The sequence below is a fragment of the Perognathus longimembris genome, chromosome 19 (assembly GCF_023159225.1).
Source record: "Perognathus longimembris pacificus isolate PPM17 chromosome 19, ASM2315922v1, whole genome shotgun sequence".
In the NCBI taxonomy this organism is placed as follows: Eukaryota; Metazoa; Chordata; class Mammalia; order Rodentia; family Heteromyidae; genus Perognathus; species Perognathus longimembris.
Window position 1 is genome coordinate 21,712,227 of NC_063179.1, and position 26,729 is coordinate 21,738,955.

Sequence of the window (26,729 nt, forward strand, 5' to 3'; positions counted from 1 at the left end):
CAAGAGCTCAGGGTCAGACCTGAGCCCCCAGCAGCCATCTAACTCCTGCCTTGCCTCTCTGGTGAAGTCCGCCCCTCCCCGGCCCCCAATCTAGGTCACCGGCGGGGAAACCTTGAGCAGAGGGTCACCAGGGTGGAGAGGGGAGGGCTGTCTGTTCCCGAGGTGGGCGAGGACTCAGGGGTTGCAGGCCCGGCTTTCTCACTTACACTAAATTGCAATTCCATCCCAGGGCGAGCCAAGCCTCCTTCCCTGCAGCAGGCCGGTCCTCCCACCCCCTCTCTCGCCTCCCCCTCATCAGCCCCCCCGTCCCCCCCCAGCCCTGCCACTCCAAGCCGGCTTCACTCCCGGCAGCTGTCCCGCCTCCTAGGACTCCCTGGTGGCTCTTGATCCAGCCCCTCACCTCCTCACCCACGCCAGGGGATCCGCGGGTCCGCCGTCCCTCACCCCCACCCCCACCCCCGCCCCCAAGAGACACCGGTTCCCGTGCGCCCGGGACTTGGTGAAACTTTGTGGCACCAGCGGTGAAATGGATTTAATCCCAGGCGTTTTGCTTCGGCTCTTGCTTCTGGCTTTCAGCCTCCAGCCCTTCGCTGTGTCGCTCAGAACCTCTCTTCGAAAACCAGGTAAAAAAAAGGAGGGGGGGGGCTCTCCTTCCAGATCACCCCGCCCTGGGCGCCCCAGTCCCGGCCCTCGGGGAGGACGAAAAGCGGGCAGCACAGCCCTCTCCTTCCTTTAACCAGTACCAGCTTAACCCGCGTCCGCTCTGCCCCGGAGCGCGGCGGAGACTCGAGCCCGGTCCTGCCCTCGCCCAGGCTCTTCCCTCAGGGCTGGGGGTGGTTGAAAGAAACGATCTGGTTTCCAGAACCGGCGAGGTGGTGCGCTCGGTGCGCTCCAGTGTTTGACCACCGAGAGCTGAGACTGAGCTGGGGCAGCAGTCAATGCTGTCTCAATTACCGAGGGTTGCCACAGCGAGGAATCACACTGCTTCTCCCGGTTCTCTCAACATCTGAGCGAGTTCCTATTGCCCTGAGCCCAGCCATTTCCTGGAGCCCCCCTACCCTCTCACGCCCTGCCCACGGGGCTCGGTAGGGATGTGCTCTCACTCTGCTGTTCTAGCCTGGGGCCCTTCCTGCCTACAGGGGCACCCCGTGGCTTAATTGGATCATGTTTTGCACCCTTTCCTTTGCTCGGCTGTTTAAACAAAGCTGTATGCATTGTCAACTATTCCAAAGCAAGAACTTGAAACTCAGTAACTTGCATGTCCTTTGTTTCTTTTCTTAAAAAAAAAAAAATCTTTAAGTAGTTGTTCGAAGGAAGTGCTACTTCACAAAGCAGTTTATGAATACAATGCATCTTGATCAATGGTATTCCCTTCAACCCTCCCCTTCGACCCACCCCTTTCCTTTTCTTAATTTCATGATATACACAATGAATTCTTGACTGTATTCTCCTCCCCCCTTCATTCATCCATTAAAGATTAAAGAGTATGTATTTTTATCTCATTTGATTTGACCTGTGTTGTGAAATTGCTCAAAGTAGAATATTCTAAATGGTAAAGTTCTAAACATGGGTTCTTAATGACGATTTTTATTCTTTCTTTGCTGGGGCCATATTTAGAATTTTGGGGAAAAAAAACTGGTTTTTCCTTGCTTACATTGTAAGTGAAGTTGTCTTATGGGATTAATTATATCTTAGGAACAATGGAAAACAATGGGGCTATTTGAATACAGTCTGCAAAACCTCCCAGAAAGTGCAGTGTGTCTTCACAAATGTTTCTATAAGAAATAGGGAAACCAGAGAAAATTTATCACAGGGCAAAGAAAATAATCTTGGCACATTCCCACTTGGCCGCTTAAATATTTTCACTCCTCAAAGATCTATCTGGAACCGTGTAACTTGTTGCTTTGGGCTGTGGGAGACATCTTCAGTTGGTAGGCTTTATTTGCTGTCACTGGTGGCTTGAAATTGAGAATCATTACCCTAATCTGTAGCACACACTTATGTTATGAGCCATTCCTTTTGCACACTACTCAATTCATTAAAGTGAAAAGCAACAGTCCAAGGCAGTACTGTATTAAGGTCTTTCTCTTCCCATATGCCCAGGAACCCAGACGCATCTTCAAGAATTTCAGTAAAGGCCTGCTTTCTAACTTTCTTCCTTAGCAGGAAAGACCACATCTTGATCAATTTTTGCATTCTACAGGCTTCTTCACATAAATCCACTTAGTTCCATATTTTGGGGAACAATGTGTAGTTATGTCTGTATTTCTTAATCTGAGGGGTATGACTTCAATAGAAAGGATAGACTTCAATTTATTTAAACAGAGTTTTAAAGTATTTTAAATGGCATTTTTATTCACCCTGTTTCTCTCCTTTTGTTCCTTTCCTAAAAATATTTTCTACCTGGTTCATTCACTCTTTATTTTGACATTCATGTCACATACATGTCATGTTGGCTTCTTTGGTTTTATATGAAGTACTGTTAGGATTTTGATTGTGGAAACCCTATCTTGTAAATATTTTTGGCTGGTTACATACATCAAGTTTGAGGGAGAAAGCATGTTTAGATTGGGTTCTGCCTAGAAGGGTTGTTTCTTGTTTAAATTACTTTATAATTTATCCAGACACTGGCTTTTCAGTTGAAAAGCTGCTCAGATGAAAATGACAGCTACTTCGTAAACTTCAGGGGAAATTTTCCTCCTGGATTCATTTACATCCCTTGGAAAGACTAGTTTTTGATCCGTAAAATTGGTCCAGATTAAAAACGGAATGTGTCCTGGTTGGCTCTGAGGTGAACAGCAATGAGCTAATTTAGAATCTTCCCCCAGACACCAGCGAAGCCTGCTTGGATCGGTGTGGGAACATCTTTGTACCTCTTTCTTCCTTGGAGATTGGTCTGCACACATCTTTGAAGGTAGCTTAGCCTTTGTGCAGGCATTCCAGAGCTATCCTGTTTTGTTTGGATAGCTCTCCCTGTCTTTTCTCAAGGCAAAAATCTACTTCTGATAAGCATTGCTTTGTTGGACAATTCTTGAATTCAAACTACACTGAGATTTCTTCACCACCACCTATCTCTACTTAGAAAAATCAAGGTAATATCTTCAAATAGGAGCAGCCTTTCCTTCCACCCTAAGATAGCTCATCTTTTTCAGTGAGCTTCAGTGAAGAAATCTCTGTATTTGCTAAGACCCACACAAACTGGCAGGTTTCAAATTATGTCAAGTTAAATAACAACTGACGTTAATTTAGTGCTTGCTGCTCTGTGCTTAGAATTTGATACGCTGATTTCTTCCATCAACCCTATGGCCTTGTGAAGTGGGTCTGTTACCTCCATTTTCCTGAAGGGGAAATTGGGGCTTAGGGAGGTTAAATGTCACCCAAGGCCACACAAAGAGCAAGTGGTAGAATGGGAATTTAGGCTCTGATTTGGGGACTTGTTATTCAGAGAGGTAAGGTTGCCTGTCTTCAGTTATGAAAGAGGGGAGTAGGTTCTTCTGCAGGGGACCTCCCAGGTAAGGGACCAGGGGAGCCCTGCTGGGTGGTGTAAGGGACCTGGGATGCAGGGGACATGCTCAGGCCCTGAGCAAAGAACTGGAGATGATGCTCACTTGGTTTTGGGAACTACTGTCTGATGACCTCATCCCTAAGAATTAGGGAACGTGGCTTTGCACGTGGAATGATGATCCACTTGTTTTCTCTTGTTAAATTTCTGGGCATAGGTTTAGGAGGGCCAGAAGACGCACTTTAGTGTCTTGGAGTGGAAACAGGGGCCTCTGAAGAATGGAGAGTGAAGGCCTGAAGTCTACACCCTCATCGTGGTGTGTGTATCATTCACCCGAGTCTCCATAGAAACACAACTTGTCAGAAAGCCTTCATTTCTTTCAGGTATAAATTAGAATCCTAGACCTGGAAAGAAGGGGTAACAATCATCCCTTATTTGCATCTGGGCTGAGAGGGAAGGTGACTTTCCCAAATCCCTATGAGAAGTGAACGGAATAGTCCAGATTCTTCCATTCTTCCCCACCCCCACCAGTGGTCTGCAGATAGTGCTCTCACTTTCTCAGAGTCTCAGCAGGAAGTGCAGGAGGAAGGAAGGGAAATGAAGACATCTGCTGGAACCAGCAGTAAAGAGCAATCTGTGCCCCTGTGAGCAGTTGGTAAAGCTCGCTTTCATTATGATCATATTTTAGTCAGATTTATTGAGATATAATTTACATCTAGTAAAGTTTGTCTTTCTAGATTGGACAGTTTGAGGAGGTCTCACAAATATGTATATTAAGATAGCCATCACACAACAGAAATGCACAGAACTCAATATATATATGTATATGTGTATATGTACGTACTCTCTCTAATCCTTTATTTTTAAGTATTATATTTATTTGCAAATGCTAAAGTCAGAGGGTCTACAGTTATGTAAGTCAGGCAAAGAGTATGTTTCTTTTTTGGATAATGTCACCCCTTCCCTCCCTTGTTCTCTTCCAGGTTTTCTAATCATTTGGTAGAAAATAAAGCCCCTGCCAGGCACCAGTAGCTCATGCCTGCAATACTGGCTACTCAAGAGGCCAAGATCTGAGAATCATGGTTCTAAGCTAGCCCTAGCAGGAAAGGCCGTGAGAGTCTTATCTCCAATTAACCACCAGAAAACCAGAAGTGGTGCTGTGGCTCAAGTGGTAGTGCTAGCCTTGAGCTGAAGAGCTCAGGGACAGCGCCCAGGCCCAGAGTTCAAGCCCAGTGACTGACAAAAAAAAAGAAAAGAAAAGAAAACCCCTCCACCACGCATATAATGATCTGAATTCTGTTCCTCCACTCTTGTCTTGTTCAAAATGTCATACTGTGCATCTACTTTCTGATGCTGAGCATAGTGCTGTTAAGATCTGTGGTGGTACGTGCATCAGGAGTGTGTTCCTTTTTCATTACTTAGTAGTAATCCATTGTGTCCATCATAGATGAGTACAGTTTGTTTAGTGAGGGAGCTTCTGGATTGTTTTCAGCTGCAGGCTACTGTGAACAAAGCTGTTTCACACCGTTATGTATGGGTGCTCTGGTAAATAGGCTTTCATTTATCTTGATACATTGCCGGGTGGGGGGAATCATGGCATCAGATATAAGTTGAACTTCATGAAGAAACCCTGAATTGCTTTCCAGAGCAGCTGGACCATTTCACAGCCCTAGCAGCAGTGTGTGGAAGCCCTGGTTCCTTAGAATTCCCCAGGGCACTTGCTACAGTGGGCTTTTGCTGTGGCTTTCTATTTTTTTAAGCTATAGAGACATAATGACCATAGTTTACTTAGCCTTTCCCTCATCACTAATGATATCGAATACATTTTTTAGTCTACACATCTTTTCTTGTAAAATCTTTTTTGTTTTCTCTTTGAATTTTAAATATTCTTTGTCTCTAGTGAATGCACATCCTTTCCATCAGACCTTTGCTTCGTAAATATCCGCTTCTAGTATATCATTGATCTTCTCATTTTCTTAATGGTGTTTTTCAAAAGGTGGAAGTCTTTAAATTTCAATAAAGTCCAACTTCATTATGTTTTAATAGCATATGCTTTTGAAAAACTTTAACTCATCTTCATAAAGACCTTCTCCCATGTCTAATTCTAGAGGATTTTAAGTCCTATTTCCCTTTAGACCTATGACTTGATTTGGAGTCAGTTTTTGCATGAGGTGTGAGGTGAGAGTCAAGCTTTCTTTTCTTGAGCTTGGAGAGAGAGTGCTTTTCTTGAGCACTTTTGTGCTTGTAGTCAGAGGTGCCTTAGTCTCTGGATTAGAAGCCTGCTGGAACTCTCTATAACCATCTATAACAGCTGGTGACACTCAGACCTGCTCATAGTTTCATGTAGTAAACAGGAGTAGATCTGCTTTGTCTCTACAAGGATCAAACAGGGCCTGGCTTAAGACTGAGATGCCCAGGGCCTGGTACCAAGAGTTAAGGGTAGGTGCAGGGTTTTGGAGTTCTGGAGGTTGCTTGGTTAAAGGCTAATGTTCCTGGACCCACAGCCTGGGCTTGTTTATTTAAACAAAACCTATGGCATTAGCTAGCTCTCTGGTAAACGTAGGGGAGGGCTTGTGGCTCCTGCCTGCTTCGTTTGTCTATGCTCCACAGACAGTGGCATAGGACCAAGTAGGTTTCTGAGTTCAAGATTTTCCCAGGAAGATCTGGGGATTCACGGTCTCACTTAGATTCAAGTCTCTAATCTTTCCCTTTTCATTTTTTTTTTTTTTTTTTTGGCCAGTCCTGGGCCTTGGACTCAGGGCCTGAGCACTGGCCCTGGCTTCTTCCCGCTCAAGGCTAGCACTCTGCCTCTTGAGCCACAGCGCCACTTCTGGCCGTTTTTTGTATATGTGGTGCTGGGGAATCGAACCTAGGGCCTCGTGTATCCGAGGCAGGCACTCTTGCCACTAGGCTATATCCCCAGCCCTTCACTTTTTTTTTTTGACATTTCTCTATTCACATAATTGGATTAATGGAATATCATGGGGAACTTAAGCAGGAAAACAGAAAGCCTGGGAATGAGGAGTTTCGGGTGATGGGACATGGAGCCCAGAGCACATGTCCTTCTAGGTGCTTTCTTTCTTTTTTTTTTTTTTTGTTTTATTTTTTTGGCCAGTCCTGGGCCTTGGACTCAGGGCCCGAGCACCGTCCCTGGCTTCTTCCCGCTCAAGGCTAGCACTCTGCCACTTGAGCCACAGCGCCGCTTCTGGCCGTTTTCTGTATATGTGGTGCTGGGGAATCGAACCTAGGGCCTCGTGTATCCGAGGCAGGCACTCTTGCCACTAGGCTATATCCCCAGCCCTCTAGGTGCTTTCTGCTCCTACAGGCCTGAGGTTGGCCAATGGGCTAAGAAGCCAGGGACCACCCAGCTCTACTTCCCCAATGCCCTCTGAACCAACCTAGAATTCACAAGAGACCATTTTTTCCTTACTTACAGCTTTCATCCAAATTCACTTTCCAAAGTATGTAATTTGGAGTCTTAAGCTCTTCTCAAATCCCGCCTCCCTTTCCTCTTTCCACAACTGTGTTCCATCACAATGATGGTATGGGTTGTTGTGCTTCTCAGGGGGGCAGACTGGAGTTTACAAAGTCACAAGGCAGATGTATATGTGTGTGTGTGTGTAAGAGACATATAGAAGCAGTAGATCTATCTGCATTTTATATCCCCAGTTCCTAGCTAAAAATGTCCGTGAAGTTCAGGAACTATGTAGAAGAATCCTCTGACCCATCATTCCATTCTACCATCCACTTCCTCTCCTGCTTGTTTCTGTGTCATGTCTAATCTCTGTAAAGAAGCTTCTCTCTTACTCGCCAGCTTGCTTCCTTGCTCATTCTTCCTCCTATCGTTCTCTGTGCTCTGTGAGGTAAGGGGCAGAGAAGTCAAGGTCAGAGGTTAATGTAGTTTTACACAAGACAGTACTTGTCTCTCAGAATTTTTTCTTAAGGAAGAGAAACTGACTCAGAAAGAAATTTTCTTTTCTTAGTTTTTTTTTTTGACTTAAAATTGTCTTGGGAGGAGTTGTGCATCTATCCTTGGGTTATAATGGCCCAGAAAGGGTCCAGTGAAGTTTATGAAAGTCAGTGTTGGGCTGGGAATATGGCCTAGTGGCAAGAGTGCTTGCCTCGTATACATAAAGCCCTGGGTTCAATTCCCCAGCACCACATATACAGAAAACGGCCAGAAGTGGCGCTGTGACTCAAGTGGCAGAGGCAAGAGTGCTTGCCTCGTATACATAAAGCCCTGGGTTCAATTCCCCAGCACCACATATACAGAAAACGGCCAGAAGTGGCGCTGTGACTCAAGTGGCAGAGTGCTAGCCTTGAGCAAAAAGAAGCCAGGGACAGTGCTCAGGCCCTGAGTTCAAGCCCCAGTACTGGCAAAATAAAAAAAAAAATAGAATAAAACATTAAAAAAAAAAAAAAGAAAGTCAGTGTTATCCTGTGGCTAATTGGTATTCCTATGCCTTACCCACTTTGATTGTGGACCTCCTTTTGGGAGCAAGACCAAAGTGTGGTTTCAGGGCTGGGGATATGGCCTAGTGGCTAGAGTGCTTGCCTCGTATACATGAGGCCCTAGGTTCGATTCCCCAGCACCACATATACAGAAAATGGCCAGAAGTGGTGCTGTGGCTCAAGTGGCAGAGTGCTAGCCTTGAGCAAGAAGAAGACAGGGACAGTGCTCAGGCGCTGAGTCCAAGCCCCAGGACTGGCCAAAAAAAAAAAAGAGAGAGAGCCAAAGTGTGGTTTCAGCTATCTATAGGGAGTTGATAATACCACATCTTACAACGGTGAAAAAAATAAATCACTTTTTTTTTCTTTTTTCCACAAGTCCTGGGGCTTGAACTCAGGGCCTGAGATTGTCTCTGGCTTCCTTTGCTCAAAGCTAGCACTCTATCACTTGAGCCACAGAGCCACTTCCGGCTTTTTCTGTTTATGTGGTGCTGAGGAATCGAACCCAGGGCTTCATGTGTGCTAGGCAAGTACTCTATCACTAAGCCACATTCCCAGCCCTTTAATCAAACTTCTGCCAGCAGGGAGTGCACTTTCCAGAGGTGTCAAATACCTTACACAAGTCCTGAGCTTCCTTCTTGGTAAAGATTTTTAGAATACATATGGTACATCTGTCTTGTTAGCTTCACCTGAAGACTTCACTTGTAGAATGTGGGCTCTTCTGCCTGTTTTCTTGGACCTCCACCCCAGATACTTCACCACACCCCCAGTGTCCACTCTGTTAATCCAGACCAGACTGTGCAAGCAACATGTGCCCTTGGCATCTGTAACCAAACAACGCTATGTTTAGACCGTGGGATTTCTGAAGGTTAGATGTGGGTGGGTCTTGTGGTCTTCTTGTGTTTTAAATTGATTAATCATATTTTTTTTTGCCAGACCTGGGGCTTGAACTCAGGGCCTGAGCACTGTCCTTGGCTTCTTCTTTTTGCTCAAGGCTAGCACTCTACCACTTGAGCCACAGCTCCACTTCTGGCTTTTTCTATATATGTGAGGCTGAGGAATCGAACCCAGGGTTTCATGTATACAAGGCAAGCACTCTACCACTAGGCCATATTCCCAGCCCCTGATTAATATTTTTTGATTGTATTTTTGTTATCTTTAAGTAGTTGTGCAAAGGGGTTACCATTCAATATGTCAGTTTATGAGGAAAATTCATTTTAATTAATTTTTGAGGCAGGGTCTTGCTGTGTAGCTCAGGTTAGTCTCATTCCTCAGCCTCTTGGGTGATCAGTATTCTTCCTAGAGTCCCGGAATGATGAGAGGGCTGCTCTTCACCGGCTTTCTGCATGTGCTAATTGAGAGGGAGACCCTGCCAGAGGCATCACCAAAAAACGATTCCATATTCCAAACTAATCCATCTCTGTACTCTATTCCTCCATTTTCCTCTCTCCTCATCTTCCTCCTGGCTCACCAAAGGGCCTTTGGTGAGAGGAGATGCTTTGGCTTCAATTCTGACACTTTTATAATGGTTATTTAGTGACATCAGGCAAGTTATGTAAGCTTGTAAACTTTTATTCTTTCAGCTATAAAAATAGGCTAAGTTCTTACCTTACAGACTTACTCAGAGATTAAATGAGGCAGTATATAGACCAGTCACTGAAAAGCATTAGAAGACTGAAAGTTGAATGCAATCTTAAAGAAACTAGAATTGTTCAATCAGGATTTAAAAAAAATCCCCAAGAATTATGTAAAGGCATATGTATAAGTATGTACCTATATATATATATGTATATATTTCCAGGTGTTTTAAGTAAGCAGAGATATTTATTATTTCATGTGTTTGTTTGTTTTTTGCCAGTCCTGGGGCTTGAACCCAGGGCCTGAACACTGTCCCTAGCTTCTTTTTGCTCAAGGCTAGCACTCTACCACTTGAGCCACAGCACCCCTTTTGGCTTTTTCCATATATGTTGTGCTGAGGAATTGAACCCAGGGCTTCAAGTATACGAGGCAAGCACTCTTGCCACTAGGCCATATTCCCAGCCCTCATGTGCTTTTATTCCTCCCTCCCCTTTTTGTGTTGGTTATGGGGCTTGAATTCAGGGCCTGAATGCTTTCCTTAAGCCTCTCTGAGCTCAAGGCTAATACTCTATCACTTGAACCACAGCATCACTTCTGGTTTTTGAGTGGTTAATTAGAGGTAAGAGTCTCATGGAGACTTTTTGCCCAGGCTGGCTTCAAACTGCGATCCTCAGATCTTGGCCTCCTGCCACCGGCACCTAGCTTTTATTCCTTTTTGATGCATGCTAATATTTGATTACACATGACTCAATTTGTTTTGAGTGGTAAATATTTCAAATTAGTTTCACAACCAGAAAAAAACCCTCTGGTCAGTTACATTATTTGATTTTCAGTTTGGAAAATGATGCTGGTAAATGTGCTATTCCCTTGAGTGAAATAGTAGCCCCCAGCCAGTATCAGTGGCTCACACCTGTAATCCTGAGGATCCTGGTTTAAAGTCAGCTCAGGCAGAAAAATCATTGAGACTCTTACCTACAAATTGCATAGTAAACTGCACAGGCTGGAGGTATAACTTCAGTAGTAAAATGTCAGTCATCAGTGAAAGAAGTCCACTAAAGTTCAAGGCTCTAAATTCAAACCTTATACCAAAACACACAGGTATATGATGCACGTGAGTACACATACATGCACACACACATACACATGCACACACACACAACTTTTAGGATGATGGACAGTTTTTAACCTGATAATTGTCTTGGTCAGAGCTTTGTAGGTTACGGTGGTAGAGGGAGGCAGCTGCTTCTTAAAATGACCCAGACTTGTCTGCGACCAGGATAGAAAGTCCGCATGAAGTTACAAAGCTAAGAAGAGGCCTGCAGATCCTTGCATCTGAGTACTTTAGGAGCCACAAGTAGCCACATGGAAAGACAGCCTGTTCTCTGTTCACTTCCTCCTAATGACTCTTCCATTTCTTCAGCGCTAAGAAACCTCCATTTCCCCAGATAACCCCACTGACTTATTCCTCTTAAGAAGCAGAGAAAATAAAAACAGACCAAAGTTTAGAAACAGCTGAGGTGCTTCTTAAAATAGAGTTTTTGGGGCTGAGAAGCCTTATTCCGAAACTCAGAATGCTCCAAAATCCAAAACATGAAACCATGAGTGGAAAATTCCACAGATGACATCACGTGTGAAACCTTGTTTCATGGACAAAATTACTTAAAATATTGCAGAAATTACCTTCAGATCATGTACATAAAGATTTTATGAAACAAACATATTTTTGTGTTTAGACTTGGGCCCCATCCAAGATATCTCATTATGTGCATGCAAATACACAAACATCTGAAAAAAACAATCCCAAATCCAAACTACTTCTGGTCCTAAGGAGTTGACACAAAGAATACTCAAAGTATATCATGTAATAATAATCAGGGTAATTGCTATTACTTTAACCAACCAGACCAAGCAAGGATATACTTTTTGACCCTTGGATTTCATTCCCAAATCTCTCATTTCTCCATTCCCCTAAAGACACTGGATGTTTCGTTCTTCTTTCGACTCTACGAATCCACTTTAAATTTTAAGTCTTGTGTTTTCTGACAGAGTACCCCCAAAACCTTGAATCAGATTTAATAAAATGTTAATGTTATTTATATTTCTTTGTACAATAAGTTTCTATTAGCCATTTAATGGCTTACATTGTGCAAAAGGAGTCATATCCGCAGTCCTTTTTCTGTAACATCTGGCCAGTTGGGAACCCAATACTTAAATATAACCTGCATTTAAAGTCTTCCTCGGACAGATGGCTAATTTTATTGATCTAATCATACACTTAGAACTAAGTCCCATGATTCTTAGCTCATAACTCTTAGAAGAAGCAGAGAAATAAATAAACGGGGTGATGGCTGTGAATTAGGTGTCTGTCATATTGTCTGTGATTTATTTTTTAAAGTACTTCACTATAAACAGTGGCTGTATGAATTACTTTAATCTCAACCCTAGGGAAAGTTAGTTAATGTTTGAAGTTATCCAGGCCGGAAGGCACTTACTGTGGCATGGCATTCATATCTACTCACATCTCTTGGTGATATGCCATGCCACTGGTTAAATATTTGGAACTTTACCTTTGTCCTTAGAGGAAGTCCACAGTCCATTGACTGATTGGTTTTTATTTTTCCATGAAGTCCATTCTCAAAGATGGCTGCAAAAATACTTGGATGTTATCAAAAATTCACACTGGTAGGTCAGGTCACTCATGCCTGTATGCCTAGTTACTTGTGGTTGTAGGCCAAGCAAGAAGATAAGTTATGAAGCCTTCTTGATTTAACACTGGGTGTAGTGGTGCACACCAAGCATCCTAAGCTAGGTGGGAGGCTAAGAGTATAAAGGTCAGGGTTCCAGGCCAGCCTGAGCAGCAAAGTCCAAGAGATTTCATGTCCATTGTGGGAAGCTGGATGTGGTAATACATGCCACTCATCTCAGCAACTATGGGAATCCTGAAGTGCGTATATCATGAACAGGTGTGTGCTTATCTAAAAACAAGCAGCAAAATACAGGCATAGAGGTTTGGCCTATTGGTACTGTGCTAGCCTAGGAAGCCCCAGGCCTTGAATTCAAACCCTAATACCACTACAAAAAAATCTGACTGGTGGGTTTGTTGATGAGTATACATTATGTTACATAAAATATTTTCATTAGTGAAATATGTTAACTCAAAAGATTGTACATATAACTCTATTTTTACGTGGTTAGAATAAGAATCTGGCAAATGCAGTGGTCATGTCAGTGCTATGTTCCCTTCATGAAATCATAGGCTCATTTGTCTTCTCCCCAGATGGTTACTGGTCTTGTCATTAATTGCTTGACATGTCTGTCTCTGCGCATACAAACAGGTGCTTTTCTTATTCAGGCAAACAGACACTATGTGCTGTAATGAGTAACAGCAAATTTTGGTGGCTTTTGCAAAATTTATTTGGACAGCAATTCTGGGATGGTCTCCTCCCTATACTGCTCCAAAGACCTGCATCATCCAGCCTTTAATACTTCTACCTTGCAATGCCACCATCTTCAAAATGACCTTCCTTGGGGAGGTGAAGAGAAAGGTTTATGTGAGAAATTCTGTGGCAGGTCAGGGCGCAGTCATGTGGCCTCAACATACTTGTAAAGATTCTGGGAAATGCATTTTAACTGGGTACAAGAAAAGCCACTAAGGAGGATGGATCACCACGGAGACGCTGGAGTCCCTAGACAAAATAGGAAGAGATGTTATCAAATTAGCATGAGCAGGTGATGTGCTAATTTTTGCCTTTTTGTCTATGAATATGTGACAGAATTTGGCCTATAGTTTGCTTTCATTGTAGGGTACAACCTGGTCAAAAAGGAATTGGTTTCCCAGTGCCAGTGGCTCATGCCTATCTACTCAGGAGGCTGAGACCTGAGGGTTGTGGTTCAAAGCCAGCTTTAGCAGGAAAGTCCATGAGACTCGTATCTCTAATTAAACACCAAAAATAAATAAATAAAGTCTGTTCCTGGCTAGAGCTAGCCTTGAGCACAAAGGCTCAGGGACAGCATCTAGGCCCTGAGTTTAAGCCCCAGGACTGGTGTATATACCTACACCCACACCCACGCACATACCCATGTGCACGTGTGTGTGCGCATGCCTGCACACACACACACACACACACACACACACACAGTGATTAGTTACTGTGTTGCTATATTTTCTGTTACTATAACAGAATACTGGGTAGTTGTAAAGAAAAGAAATCCACTTCTGGTCCCAGGTCATGGGGCTGTATCTGGTGATGGCTTGTTGGCAGAATCCAAGGTGGTAACTGAGGGCATCAGGGAGTCAGAGAAAGGGTGTGTGTGTGGGGGGGGGGATATCTTCCTTTCTCTGTTTTTATAAAGCTACCTACACACACACACATACACACAGCTACCAATATTTAATCATAGGGACTTTACCCCATGACCTTTTCTAATCCTAATCACCTCCCAAAGTTCTTACCTCTAAACATTCTATGGTCAGATTGTCTTCATCCTCTTACTACCTCACTGTGGGGATTAAATTTTACCAAATGAATCTTTGGGGGACAGAGTCAGACCACATCTAAACCATTGCAAGTATCATTTACCTTTATAGATAAACCACCTACCAGATAGATCAATTGATCGATCGATAGATAGATACATACATACATGGCTAAGTGAATGTGCATTTTTCCATATTTTCTAAAAAAGTAAAATTAATTCCTTAAAAAAGTTACACCACTACCCAGTCAATTAAGTAGAGGGAATTACTAAGCACATCAACTATACTAAACTTTTAGCTCTCACGCCCCTCCAGAGTTTTCTAGAAGTTCCTTCTATTTGTGTACTCTAACACAAAGGCCTATTCATAGTAGGACAATTTATTAGAAATTTGAATTTATTAGAAATGCTTCTTAAAATACAAAACCATTTTCAGATACTACAGTGTATTCTGATGAGGATGAAGATGATATGGATAGAGTAAGTTGATATGTTTGGATGTACTATCATACTTTTCAGAGTACTTGCAGAGAGATGATGTCATTTGACCTTTGTAATGCTGACCTCACCAGAAAGTAAGGGCAGAAGACTGAGCAGAAACACTCATATATAGAACACGATCCTAGGCTAATTGGCTGCCAGCCTTTCTGGTTTGTCCAGCTGATGCACAAGCTAGTGGGCATGCTCACTGCTGGGTGCCTGTCCAGCTCTGAGGCCAGGAGGGGCCCTTCTTTCAAGGCGTCCTTCCTGCCCAGCTTTCACTTGGAAGCTGTGCACATGTTTTGAGACTCTTGAATGATATAGGGATGCTTTCTGTCATGCTCCTGACTAGATCATGTTTAAGGAGGGTGCTACTTTTGTCAAACCAGCACTTGAACTCTGGGTTGTTTTCCATTGAGAAGCAGCCACAACTACAGGAGGATGTGCCTTAAACTCTACAAGAGTCTTTTACCAAAGACCCTTCAGGGATTTCAGGGACCACTTAGCCTTAGTTTATAGTTTCTTATTCTTCCACTAACCAGCCATCTTCTTTAGTAGCAAATGATATGGGATAGGCCTTCAAGCTGGCCTATTTTAAGGCTTATCATTGAAGTCTCAAGGCTTTCTGTTAGTTTCTCAAACATCTCTTTGGTGTTCTGGGATTTTCTAATTTGTATAGTGAAATAAATAAACCATTAGGTTGGAAAAAGAAGTGCTTACTTGTTTGCTATGTTGCATTTATGGATAGATGGTAGAAAGAATATGTATCCATTCCTCCTGGTAGAATTTTAAAAAGGAGTCCAATCTGACAAGCCTGGGTTTCAGTTCTAGCTTCAGTGCTCACTGTTATCTGATCCCAGCTCAGTACTTTACCATTAATCTTTAGATTTTAGGATTTTGCGTGGTATATTTAAATATACCTACAAAATCCTTAATCTCCTTGTTATATAAAAAGTATGTTCTAATACTAATATTCATGAATTAGGTTCCTATGGTTTATAGTTTCTATAGTAGTAGACATGATAGATTTTCTGTATTTGAAATTTTTTGGAGGCATAATAAATCTGATTTTTATTATATATCTTAGTTTAGAATCATATAATCTTTTTTTTTTTGGCCAGTCCTGGGCCTTGGACTCAGGGCCTGAGCACTGTCCCTGGCTTCTTCCCGCTCAAGGCTAGCACTCCGCCACTTGAGCCACAGCGCCGCTTCTGGCCGTTTTTCTGTATATGTGGTGCTGGGGAATCGAACCTAGGGCCTCGTGTATCCGAGGCAGGCACTCTTGCCACTAGGCTATATCCCCAGCCCTAGAATCATATAATCTTAATGACACATATATAATTGAACTTAGGCCCCTATGAAAATACAAATGAAAGAATTTCATTTCCTTAATTTCATATTACAGATTTCTTAGGCTTTATGTCCCCTAATGATGACTGTTGATGTCTAGATTAGCCATGAAGTTCATATCACTGACAAAAGACTTGGAATCTCAATTGGGTTTAATTTAAAAAAAAAAGCCATTGTTTGGGACTTCATATAAAATCAAGAAGAATCCATACAGTAGTATAGATGATCATGTATAAACTGTGTGGCTCCCTACCCAAAAAGAAGCGCTTTATATTTAGAATATTAAAAACAAGTGTTTCTTAGCTACATGCTTTACAATGGTTAGGAGGATGAATGTGAATGGTACTGTTTCTGTGCTCTGCTCTCTCCTCATTCTGATTCAGCCATATTCTTTGCCAGAATGATCTTCCCAAAATACAATTTTGATCCCATTCCTCTTGTGTTTAATACACTTTCTTAGCTCTGTACTGCCTTCCAAGCCCTAAGCCAGCATCTGACATTTCTCACAGTGGAATCCCTACTCACATTACTGTGTGTGCTCACTGGATACACAACCTATTTTCCAGCCCATCTGCATTCCTATTTCCTGTGCCTTCTCTTTGCTTTCCCATTGTTGAATGTTGGCTGTCTGTTGATCTTCTCACTCGAATATCCATCCATCTCTCATTCCTGCCCAAGGAGACACAGTGACTCTTCAAAGTGTAACTCAGCTTTCCCTGATCTGTAAGTTCGCACGCGCCCTCCTAGCCAAAGCCAGCCTTTACCTCTTCTCCCATTCTGCTTACCTGACCGAGTCTTCTATGCTTTGTCAACAAGCGCACCCTGGCTTCTCTTTTTTTCTGCATTCCTTTTTGGGCCTGGTGCGGCATCTTTAGCATGGTAGACCCTTCACCAATGGCTGTGGGATGGAAAATGATGGCCTCATTTTGGCAAATACGTTGTTTTCACATTGAGTGATTAATTTGGTCCTACCCCAGCCCTTAGATTCATTTCCATCCTTGAGCACAATGCAGTAAAGATGTCACTTCCATGTGCCACCATTTTTGCTCCGTCTATGCAGACATTGCAAAGCCCACAGGGCAGTGTGATTTAGCAGAGGGGAACCCCAGGGCAGTAGTAGGTAATTGAAGTCCTGCCTCCAGAGTGCAGCCAGCTATTGGAATGCTGGGTTTTAGAAGATCCTGATGAAAGCTCTGCAGTGAAATATGATTCACTACCCAGAAAGCAAGGGGGACATGATGTGGGGCCTCCTCAGACCTGCCTTCCATCCGGTCTTTCCTGGTTAGAAAACAAGGTAGAGCCAGCAACATCTGAACACAGTGGGTGAGGAAGGATTGGAAGGTCTAATCTTCAAAATGATTATTATTTTCTTGTTTATGTGGTACTGAGGAATTGAATCCAGGTCCTCATGCATGCGAGGGAAGTTGCTCTACTGCTAAGCCACTCCCAACCCACTCCATCTGCCTCTGAAACTGCAGGAAAATGAGGAAAGGAAATGATTGAAAAAGGATGAAGCCTCTCTGTCTCCCATAATGAATCTAGCTGAGAGGTCAGGAAGAAACCAGGACCCCAGTTCTTCCCCATTCTTCCTCTGTTTTATTGGACTGACCCTGGCTTGCTTTCGAAGATCAATTCTGCAATTCCTAGGAAGTAAAGCAACCAAAAGCTACCATGTTTGCCAGTGTTTTCTCCTTCTTTGTATTAAAGAACCAACAAGCCTGCTGAAACGAATGTCCTCAACTGAAAGCAGCCAATTGTTTGGGCCATTCATCAACTTTTTGATAAACAAACATATCAAAAAGTCCTTAATGATGTACACAACACAACACAACACAACACACACACACACACTCATCAGAGTGAAGTGGCCACACGTGCTTTTCTGCACCCACACGCTGGTGGGTCTCTATTTTTGTCCTGCTCTTCGCTCCGATTTTACCCTCTGCTGTTCTCCACCCTGGTCTAAACTCCTGGGGCTACACCATTCCAGGCTGTGTCACTGGAGATCAGGGCAGAGGAGCTGGCGTTATTTCTTCCCAGACTCTTTCCTGCTTTGGGACTATTTTACTGGCCACAGACATTCCTCTCCCTACGGTTCCAGGCCCTTCATGAAGGCCCTCTCTCTGGCTAGCCTCTCTAGTAACATGATTTCTCTACCTCCATGTTCAACCTTAGAGGTAGTAACGGCCCCTTCCTGATGTGGAGACTTTGTATACATCAGCCTACTTAGCTGTTCCTTAAAACTGCTCACACCTCTGTAAGTAGTTTTTTAATTAAAATCTTTTAAAAATGGAATAAATTGTTTCTCCTGCTGGGATCCTAATGAATACCTTTGGTACTACTGCTTTGTAATATATTCCTTCTTTCTACTATTTTCCTCCCTAGGCATACCCATAAGGATTTGATTTGTGTTTAGCTTGCATTTAGAACTCTCCTAGGATCAGGTCTGATTTAGCTTCAGGTTGTGTGCTGTAAATTCATGGAGTAACAAAAAATATAATGGAAACCTTGACTGGCTGAGGGTGAACTGTCCCTAGATGCAGATCTGGTGGCCCCTGGGGTAAGAGCATGAGACTGCCAGGCTCGTGGTGTAAGTGCTGGGAAATGATTACAGTTGTCTCCAGGACTCCTCACAGAAACTCTTAATGAAGCTGTGGCAATCTCTCCTACAACCATGTGCCTATTGTCAACAGAATCCAAGGGGGAAGGTCTCATGTTAAGTGCTCTTATCACAATCAAATAAAACAAGAAAATGTATGGTGGGTGCCAATGGCCCCACACTTGTAATCCTAGCTACTCAAGAGGCTGAGATCTGAGGATTATAGTTCAGAGCCAGCCCAGACAGACAAACCTAAGAGACGCTTATCTCCTATTAGCTAGCAAAATGCTGGAAGTAGAGGTATGGCTCAAGTGGTAGAGTGCCAGCCTTGAGTGAAAAACTAGTATCAATGCACAGAAAGAAAAAGTTTCTATCACATACACTATGCTAAGTTTTGAGTAATGTACCAACTAAATGAAAAGATAAGATAAGCATCACTTCATAGTTATCAAATAAAATACAGCATCTCAAGATTAACTTGAATTTCAGATAATAAACACATTTTGGTTTAGGAACATTCAAAATACTGTAATGGGGCATCTATCTGTAATGAGTTCAAGACTCTAGAGCCTAAGCTCTGTCCCTGAGCTTTTTCACTCAAGGCTGGCACTATACCACTTGAGCCACAGCTCCACTTTGGTTGTTTTGGTGGTTAATTGGAGATTAGAGACTTACAGATTTTCTTGCCTAGGCTGGCTTTGAACTGTGATGCTCAGATTTCAGCCTAGTGAGAAGCAAGGATTACATGCATGAACCACTGGTGCCTGGCTATCGGCCTTCAATTTTAACTGAGCATTCTGTGTTTGGGTCTACTAAACCTGTCAAGCTTGGTCATAGTATAATCATAATACTATATCAGACTCATTTCTCTCTGTCTACGCTTCTGGTACCTGACTGTAGTAGCTGTGGAAGTCATATAGAGAGAAAAATGAACAAACCATTCGGAAGTAGATGGGGAAGAAATTGAGTCTGGATTCCATCATTTACCATCTAGGTGAATGAGGCCAGAGAACTAATCTTTCACGTAATTTAATAACTTTCTTTGGTAAAATGGGTTGTGTATACAATATGTAAGACTTATAGACTTCTGTAAGATTGACTGAAAATGATTTAACTATGTTTAATACAGACATATAAATGAGGTAAAGCTATTATTTTATTGAAGTAAAAATAACTGGAAAAGAATTTCTAAGAATCTAATAATCTAGCAAATAAAGATAATTTTTCATCTCTTAAGTAAGTCATCACAAACACAACTAACCTCTCATAAATTCAAGTGAATTTAACCTAGAGAGAAAGACCAGAGCAAGCTTGAACTTTCTTCCTATTTACTGGTTCCAAATTAATTTTTGTGTTCTTGATATATATATATTTCTTTTTTGTCAGTCCTGGGGCTTGAACTCAGGGCCTGAGCACTGTCCCTGGCTTCTTTTTTTTTTTTTTTTGCCAGTCCTAGGCTTTGGGCTCAGGGCCTGAGCGCTGTCCCTGGCTTCTTTTTTTTTTTTTTTTGCTCAAGGCTAGCACTCTACCACTTGAGCCACAGCGCCACTTCTGGCCGTTTTCTATATATGTGGTGCTGGGGAATTGAACCCAGGGCTTCATGTATACGAGGCGAGCACTCTACCACTAGGCCATATTCCCAGCCCCCTGGCTTCTTTTTGCTCAAGGCTAGCACTCTATCACTTGAGCCACAGTGAAACTTCTGGCTTTTTCTATATATGTGGTGCTGAGGAATCGAATCAAGTGCTTCATGTATAGGAGGCGAGCACTTTACCACTAGGCCAGAGTCCCAGCCCCGTGTTCTTGATATTTTTAACAACTTCATTCTGATTTCTCAGCAGAATGGCTTATGTTTTACAATGTAAGTAGCGTTGGACATGTAAATGAAAAAGAATTTATTAGGTGACATCCATTTTCTTAGATTGGATTTTCCAGAAACTGGACCTACAGTAAAGGTTTGATTGGAAGTTCTTTATTTGAAATACAAAACAAAACAAGAGGCACAAGGGAATGGGACAGGGAGAATGGATGTTTCTTTATAAAATGAGTTATATGTGGATGATGGAGTTCAAACTCATGGGAGAAAATCTAGAACACCACCCCATTATCCCATCTGAAGAATGGAGGAGCAGGAATACTTCATCCTGTCAGTCATTGGAGGAGGGCTGATGGGAGGATGGGTGCTAATTCCTTAGTACTTCTTTTCTGCCAGACTTAAAGGCAGAGCAGTTTCTTCATGGCCTTTCTTAAGCAAAAAGCTGCTGATCTAGCTCTGAAGTGATGAGGCCTAAGGCACCAGTTTCCTCTGCATCCATAATTGACAGATTTGATTTGGAAATGCAAGTTGGAATGTCATTTACCATGTCGATGGGAACTTTCTCCCCTCACTTCCCTCTTATCTGCCATTTCACCTTGCATAGTTTTAATTACAGTCATCCTCTGTTCAGAATATTAAATGGGGAATCCTATACATAAACAATTCCTATGTTTTGGGGCTGGGAATATGGCCTAGTGGCAAAGTGCTCACCTCCTGTACATGAAGCCCTGTGTTCGATTCCTCAGCACCACATATATAGAAAAAGCCTGAAGTGGCGTTGTGGCTCATGTGGTAGAGTGCTAGCCTTGAGCAAAAAGAAGCCAGGTTTCCCTAGTTCAAGCCCCAAGACAGGCAAAACAAACAAACAAAAAAAACAATTCCTACATTTTAAATTGCCCAGTCTTCTGAGTAGAATGGTGGACTCTTGTGCCATCGCATTCCATCGTGCCCAGAATGTGATCTTCTCTTTCTCCAGGGTTTCCATGACTATATATGCTACCTGCCCATTAGTCATTTAATTGTTATCTCACATTATCAGATCAACTGTATGGAATGCGCTTGTATTCAAATAAACGTTATTTTATTTAATAATGGCCCCGAAATGTGAGAGCAACGATGTTGGCATTTTTGTTAAAATGGATTCATTTTATTGTTACTTATTATTGATAATATCTTATTGTGCTTAACTTATAAATTAAATTTATCATAGGTATTTATGAATCAGAAAACCCCCATACTATATGTAGAGTTCGATACAATCTGTAGTGATAGTTATTCAATGGGGCATTATAACCTATTGTCTTCAGATAAGAGGAGAATACTCTATCTTATGGTAAAAGGTAAAAGAAGCTTGGTAGCTCCAAGCCCTGAATCCCATTTCTCAAGTCGAACCTATAGCTGTTTTCAGGGGGAAAATATCAATAGTATAGAACAAAATACAACTTTTTGATGAAATCACCAATTCTTTAGTTTAACTGCTTAGATTTGGGATGTGAGAACTAAAAGAACAACTGAAAACAAAATTAGACAACCAAAAATTTTATTCTGCGTTGATGAGAAATTGTACTTTTCATTGCTTATCCTTATGCCCCCCTCTTGTTTAGCATTGTTTGTTGCTCCTTGATTGTGACAATAGGGGAAAATCCATGTTTACATCTAAATGGGGAAAAACAATGGTGATAGCTAACATTTATACAGTGCCTGCTGTGTACCCTGCACTGCATTTAGACTTTCAGTTGTAGAAAGGGTGTTGGGGTAATTGTATGTGTGTATCAGTGTCTGATGTTATGCTGCTGGTTAGGATAAACTGCACGGGAACCAAGGTCTTCTGCCCGCTAGCTCTCCACCTGTGACTGTGTGATGGAGAGAATACACACAGTTTCTGTTTCACTGACAAGTTCTTCTTTCCTGGAGAATTCAGTCTTCCACACTTAGTGCGATTACCCCCTCAGGCAGGCTTCTAACATAGTTTAGTGCCTGGGGAAACACACGAAAAGGTTATCCCTGCTCTCCAGTTGCTTAAGAGCTCCCTTTCGTCTCCTCATCAGCTGCAAGCTACATGTTAGTGAGAGGCACAACTTTCTAACCCCCGAAGACCTGCTGGTGGAGAGCCAGGGGCAGGCAGAAATGGGAAAGAGATGGGATGGTATCAGATTTTCTGGCATTATCCTCACAGAATACTCTGTGAAGGGGGAACTGAGAGGAACTTGGTGTCACAGTGTCATGGCTTAATCACTTGACCTTCCTCTCGTTGTTGGAAATAACCTTAAAGAACAAATCTACTATGGCAAGGCTCTAGGAATGGTTTTTAAATTCTCTGTTGTAGTCAGTCATGTCTTAGAGTACCACCTTATTTAGTACTAGTCCTTTAAACTTAAAGTTAGCAAACCTTTTTGGTTTTTATTTTTATTTCTAGTCATTGAATTTCCATTGTAATTTATTCATGTAGAGCAAAAGCAGCCAGTCATATGCAACATATAAGCAAATGTACATGAAAAATGCTTTTTTTCTTACTCTATTTAAAATTTTTTTTATTTTTATCTTTAAATAGTTGTATAAAGGAGTTGCCATTCAACAAAGTAGTATAGGAATACAACCAAACTTGACCAATGTCACCCTTTAATAAGACTTTATTTACAAAAACAGGCCAAGGGACATATCTAGCCTTTGAATTGCTATTTGCTGCCTGTTATGGGGTGCGGGGGGTGGGGGGAAGGCTCCACGTCCCTCCCCTCCCCCCAAGAATCCACCACTCAGAGACAGTTGCAAGCAAAAAGATGGGTTTATTGGGGAGGCAAAAAGTGAACTTGCTGGGCTAGGGACACAGTGCAGACTCGGAAGCTGCCACCTCATCCCTGAGCAGCCCTCAAATTGGGGTTTTTAAAGGTAAAAGCATAGCACAGATGTAGGGGCTTGATGCAGGGGGTAGAGCACGCAATCAGTTCACAGATATAGGAGGTTGATGTAGGGGGTAGAGCACGCAACAAAGCAAGTGTGGCACTGATGTGGGAAGTTGACAGGGGGTAGAGCAAATAACCAACAAGTTAAGCAAGCCATTTACAGAAGCAGAATTTTGGGGTCAAGTTGACCTAATAATCAAGATGGAGTCAGCTCTATTCCCCCCAACATTTCCTACCATGTTTCCCTAATCAAGATGGAGTCAGCTCTACAACACTGCCCCCTGCCAAGAATGCTAAAACCCTGTGAACCCTAATCCCTTAGATGGCATGTCAGCAAGCCTGCTGTTTTCTTCCTTGGATGGTCTGCTCTTTCATCACTAGTATCCCGAACATTCTCTTTTCTTATTGAATGCCTCTTGTTTCTTGGCAAGTAGCATGATCCAATGATCAAAACACCAATTAAGACTGACCTGTTACAATGGTTGAACCATACTGGACAATAGCAAGTCCAGAGGCATCTGCTTAAAGTAGCTCCAAGCTACATGTTTGTGAGAGGCACCTGCTTCTAAGCTACGTAGAAGCTTACATCCGTAATTGTAAATAATACTGAGAGAATAAAGACCCTACCCAAACAGGGTCTCCAGCAATAAATGACTATGTCCAACAAATACAGAGAAAGTATGTACATTCTCTCTCTCTCTATATATATATATATTCAGCATATATATATATGCTGATCTATATCCTAGAACCCCTATTCTGTTAATATTTTAGAGACATAATAGCTCTGTTATAAAGAAAAATATATAAGACTCAGTTATTATCAAGAGTAATTTTTTTCATATAATTGAAATAGAAATTCTTATCCAGTCCAATTTGCATGGGTTAGTTAATTGTAAAGCATAAAGGGATGGTTTCCACATGGATTTTTATTACATTTTATCTTTTTTTTAGCCCAAACATGCAAAGGGAGATGCATTTGGCAATATTTGGGTGGAAGGCAAAGCTATAATTTTTGTTTCAAATGGTAGCCTTACAGGTGGAGTTCTTGGTTATCCTTTCAGCACTGCCTGTGGCAGCAGTTTATTTTCTAAATGTGGGATGTTTGATTTCTCATTGGTTAGAGATGTGGCCGTAAGTCTTAGGAATAATCTTTATGGAGTGTTGTCTGAAGCAGTCTCCTTAGTTTTTATAGAAACAGCCTTTCCTTGTACTTTTATCACGTCAGTGAGAGCAGCATCCAGGAATATCAAGAGTGACTGTAAGCTTAGAGACCACACAGGTGGAGGTGAGAGTTGGGGTGGGGCCACTGCCCAAGAGAGGAGCAGAGAGTGAGCCCCCACCAGCCCAGGACGTCCAGGACTTTGGCTACTGTCAGTGTCAGTATCAGTATTGGTATGATTCGCAGAGGGATGAAGGCTGCATAGCGTAAGAGGATTTTTATTTATGTTTTTGCCCCCAGTGATTTGAAAAGCAGTTTCCCTTTGGTTTGGTCTGCTGAGAATAAATTTCCTGCCTCTTGTTCACACTCATGTTTTACTCAGGTATTATTCTCTCTGGAGTAGACTGTACACAAGCTTCTGCCAGACCCTAATAAAAATGTCAACTCATTCTGCCTTGGTACATTTCCAATCGATGAAACTTTCTCTAGCAATGACCTTCCAACCATCCCTAAAGCTTGCATCTTCTGTAATGAAACACACATGTAAAAATTACAGAGATCAGCAAACCCAGGATTAAAAAAAAACCCAAGTATTTATTAGCCTTAAAACATGCCAATTGTATTTGAAGAACTTTGACATAATCATATGCATTCATCTTAACATTATTTTGAAGCAGGCATCCTCGTAAGGCCATCTTGAAGAAATGGAAGCAGAGAAGTAAAGTAATAGAACAGCAGCTTGATCTGAGTCAGCGACTGTCTCCTTTATTCTTAGCTACCTCTCTTTTCTGCTTCTCCTGGACTCAGAGTGAGGTCCTAACAGAACATGGGAAGCTTTGAATTGGTGCTTATTAAGCCTCTATCATATTCAAGTCTGTCAACCTGAGCTCCATCCTACTTACCTATATGAGTAGATGGTTATAGAAAACGTTCTTGAGGCACTGCATATCTGAGTTGGATATGTTTTGCCACCAGCACCATCTTGCTACATTTTCTACAGATTTTAACCGGAGGCAGTCATTACTGCTGAGCCAGTGTGTGAGCATGCTCAGAGTCGTGTCCACTCTAGACAACCAGGAAGGACTTGAGCACAGAAGACCCAACAGAACCTGTCACAGAGCTATGGCCAGTCAGGGACTCCATGACCATGTTAGATGGTATTTATCTGCATCAGACAACAGATGTCTATGAGGGTGATGGCAGATTATGATAATGAGAGCTTGTGTTTACATAAGGCTCCAGTGTTTACAGACCTCCTTTCTGCTATCACTGTTGTTACTTGTATGTGCGGCTGAGGTGATAGTCTTGTGTTTTTACAATTCTATCTCCTGGATTTCTGATGTTGGTCCACTTCCTTGATCTTTCTGAGCCAGTTTTTCTTTTGAAAAATGGGATAAATCGTTTACCTTTAAAATTTTTATGAGCCAGACAGTGCCTATCCTATGCCTCACAGACTGGTTTGTAGTGGGTTTGGTGTAGATCTCTTTACACATATGAACCAATTCAGAACAATTAATAGGTATGACAGTCTGGATGCTACATCTTCAGAGTCTCCCACAAGTAGTCGTAGAAGCAGGCATATTTCTATTTAAATGACTGATCAGACAGAGGCACTATCCACCCTAATGGATGTCCAGCCAATCAGAAAGAATGAATCTAGGCTCAGAACTGATACATGTGAGTGTCATTTAAGCCTTCTATGGGAAAGTAGCAGAGTAATGTGATTTTGCTAATCACTTATTCATGTTTATATGTTCATTCACTTGTCCAGCTGCTATTTATTCAGCAATTCCCAGATGCCAAGTATTGTGCTAACTTTTAGGAATAAACTGAATAAGAAACACAATAATTTCTCTAGAACTCATTAACACTCTGGAAAATTTCAAAGATATAATGATTCCTGCTGGAAAAAGAAATTACTTAGTTTGTAATTTAGCTATATTAGATTTAAATCATCTGATTACAGATTACAGAACTAATTATAAAACTGAAAGGTACATTATGAACTGCTTTTTCAGTATAATTTCTTATTACAAATCTTTATTAATGCATTTTATATAAATGAAACTTGACTGCACAGGTTAGATGGTCTGCAGATTTCACAAAACAGTTAAAGATAAAAGGGTTTAAATATGTGATAAGGGTGTTTTATTGTGTTACCCAATTTTCTTGACGTCTTCTAGTACTTTCAAAGTAATTAGTAAAATAGCTGAGCTTTGGGGTTATAAAAGAAAGATGGTCAGTTTCAAAGGTAGAAAAAAACACACTGATAAAGAAAGGGCCTCCACGTTCATACTCTCTGCTATGATATTATTATTCTTATCTTCTGGTCAAATACAGAGCCCTCATTAACCAACTGTGCTTTGCCTAGAAAAACTAAATGATTTTATAAAACCCTATAATATTAAGTAGCCGGA

The 26,729-nt window shown here is 42.0% G+C and overlaps 1 protein-coding gene across 2 annotated transcripts in view; it reads left to right on the forward strand.

The window, feature by feature from the left end:
* Positions 1–221: 221 nt before the first annotated feature.
* Positions 222–26,729, forward strand: part of Egflam (EGF like, fibronectin type III and laminin G domains) — a 167,757-nt gene continuing 141,249 nt past the window's right edge. The window contains exon 1 of one of the 2 annotated variants that reach the window (XM_048368572.1): positions 222–623. In XM_048368572.1, the coding sequence (XP_048224529.1) occupies positions 527–623 (97 nt within the window). In that variant the 5' untranslated portion in view covers positions 222–526. The remainder of the gene's footprint in view (positions 624–26,729) is intronic. The other variant, XM_048368573.1, reaches the window with a different exon arrangement.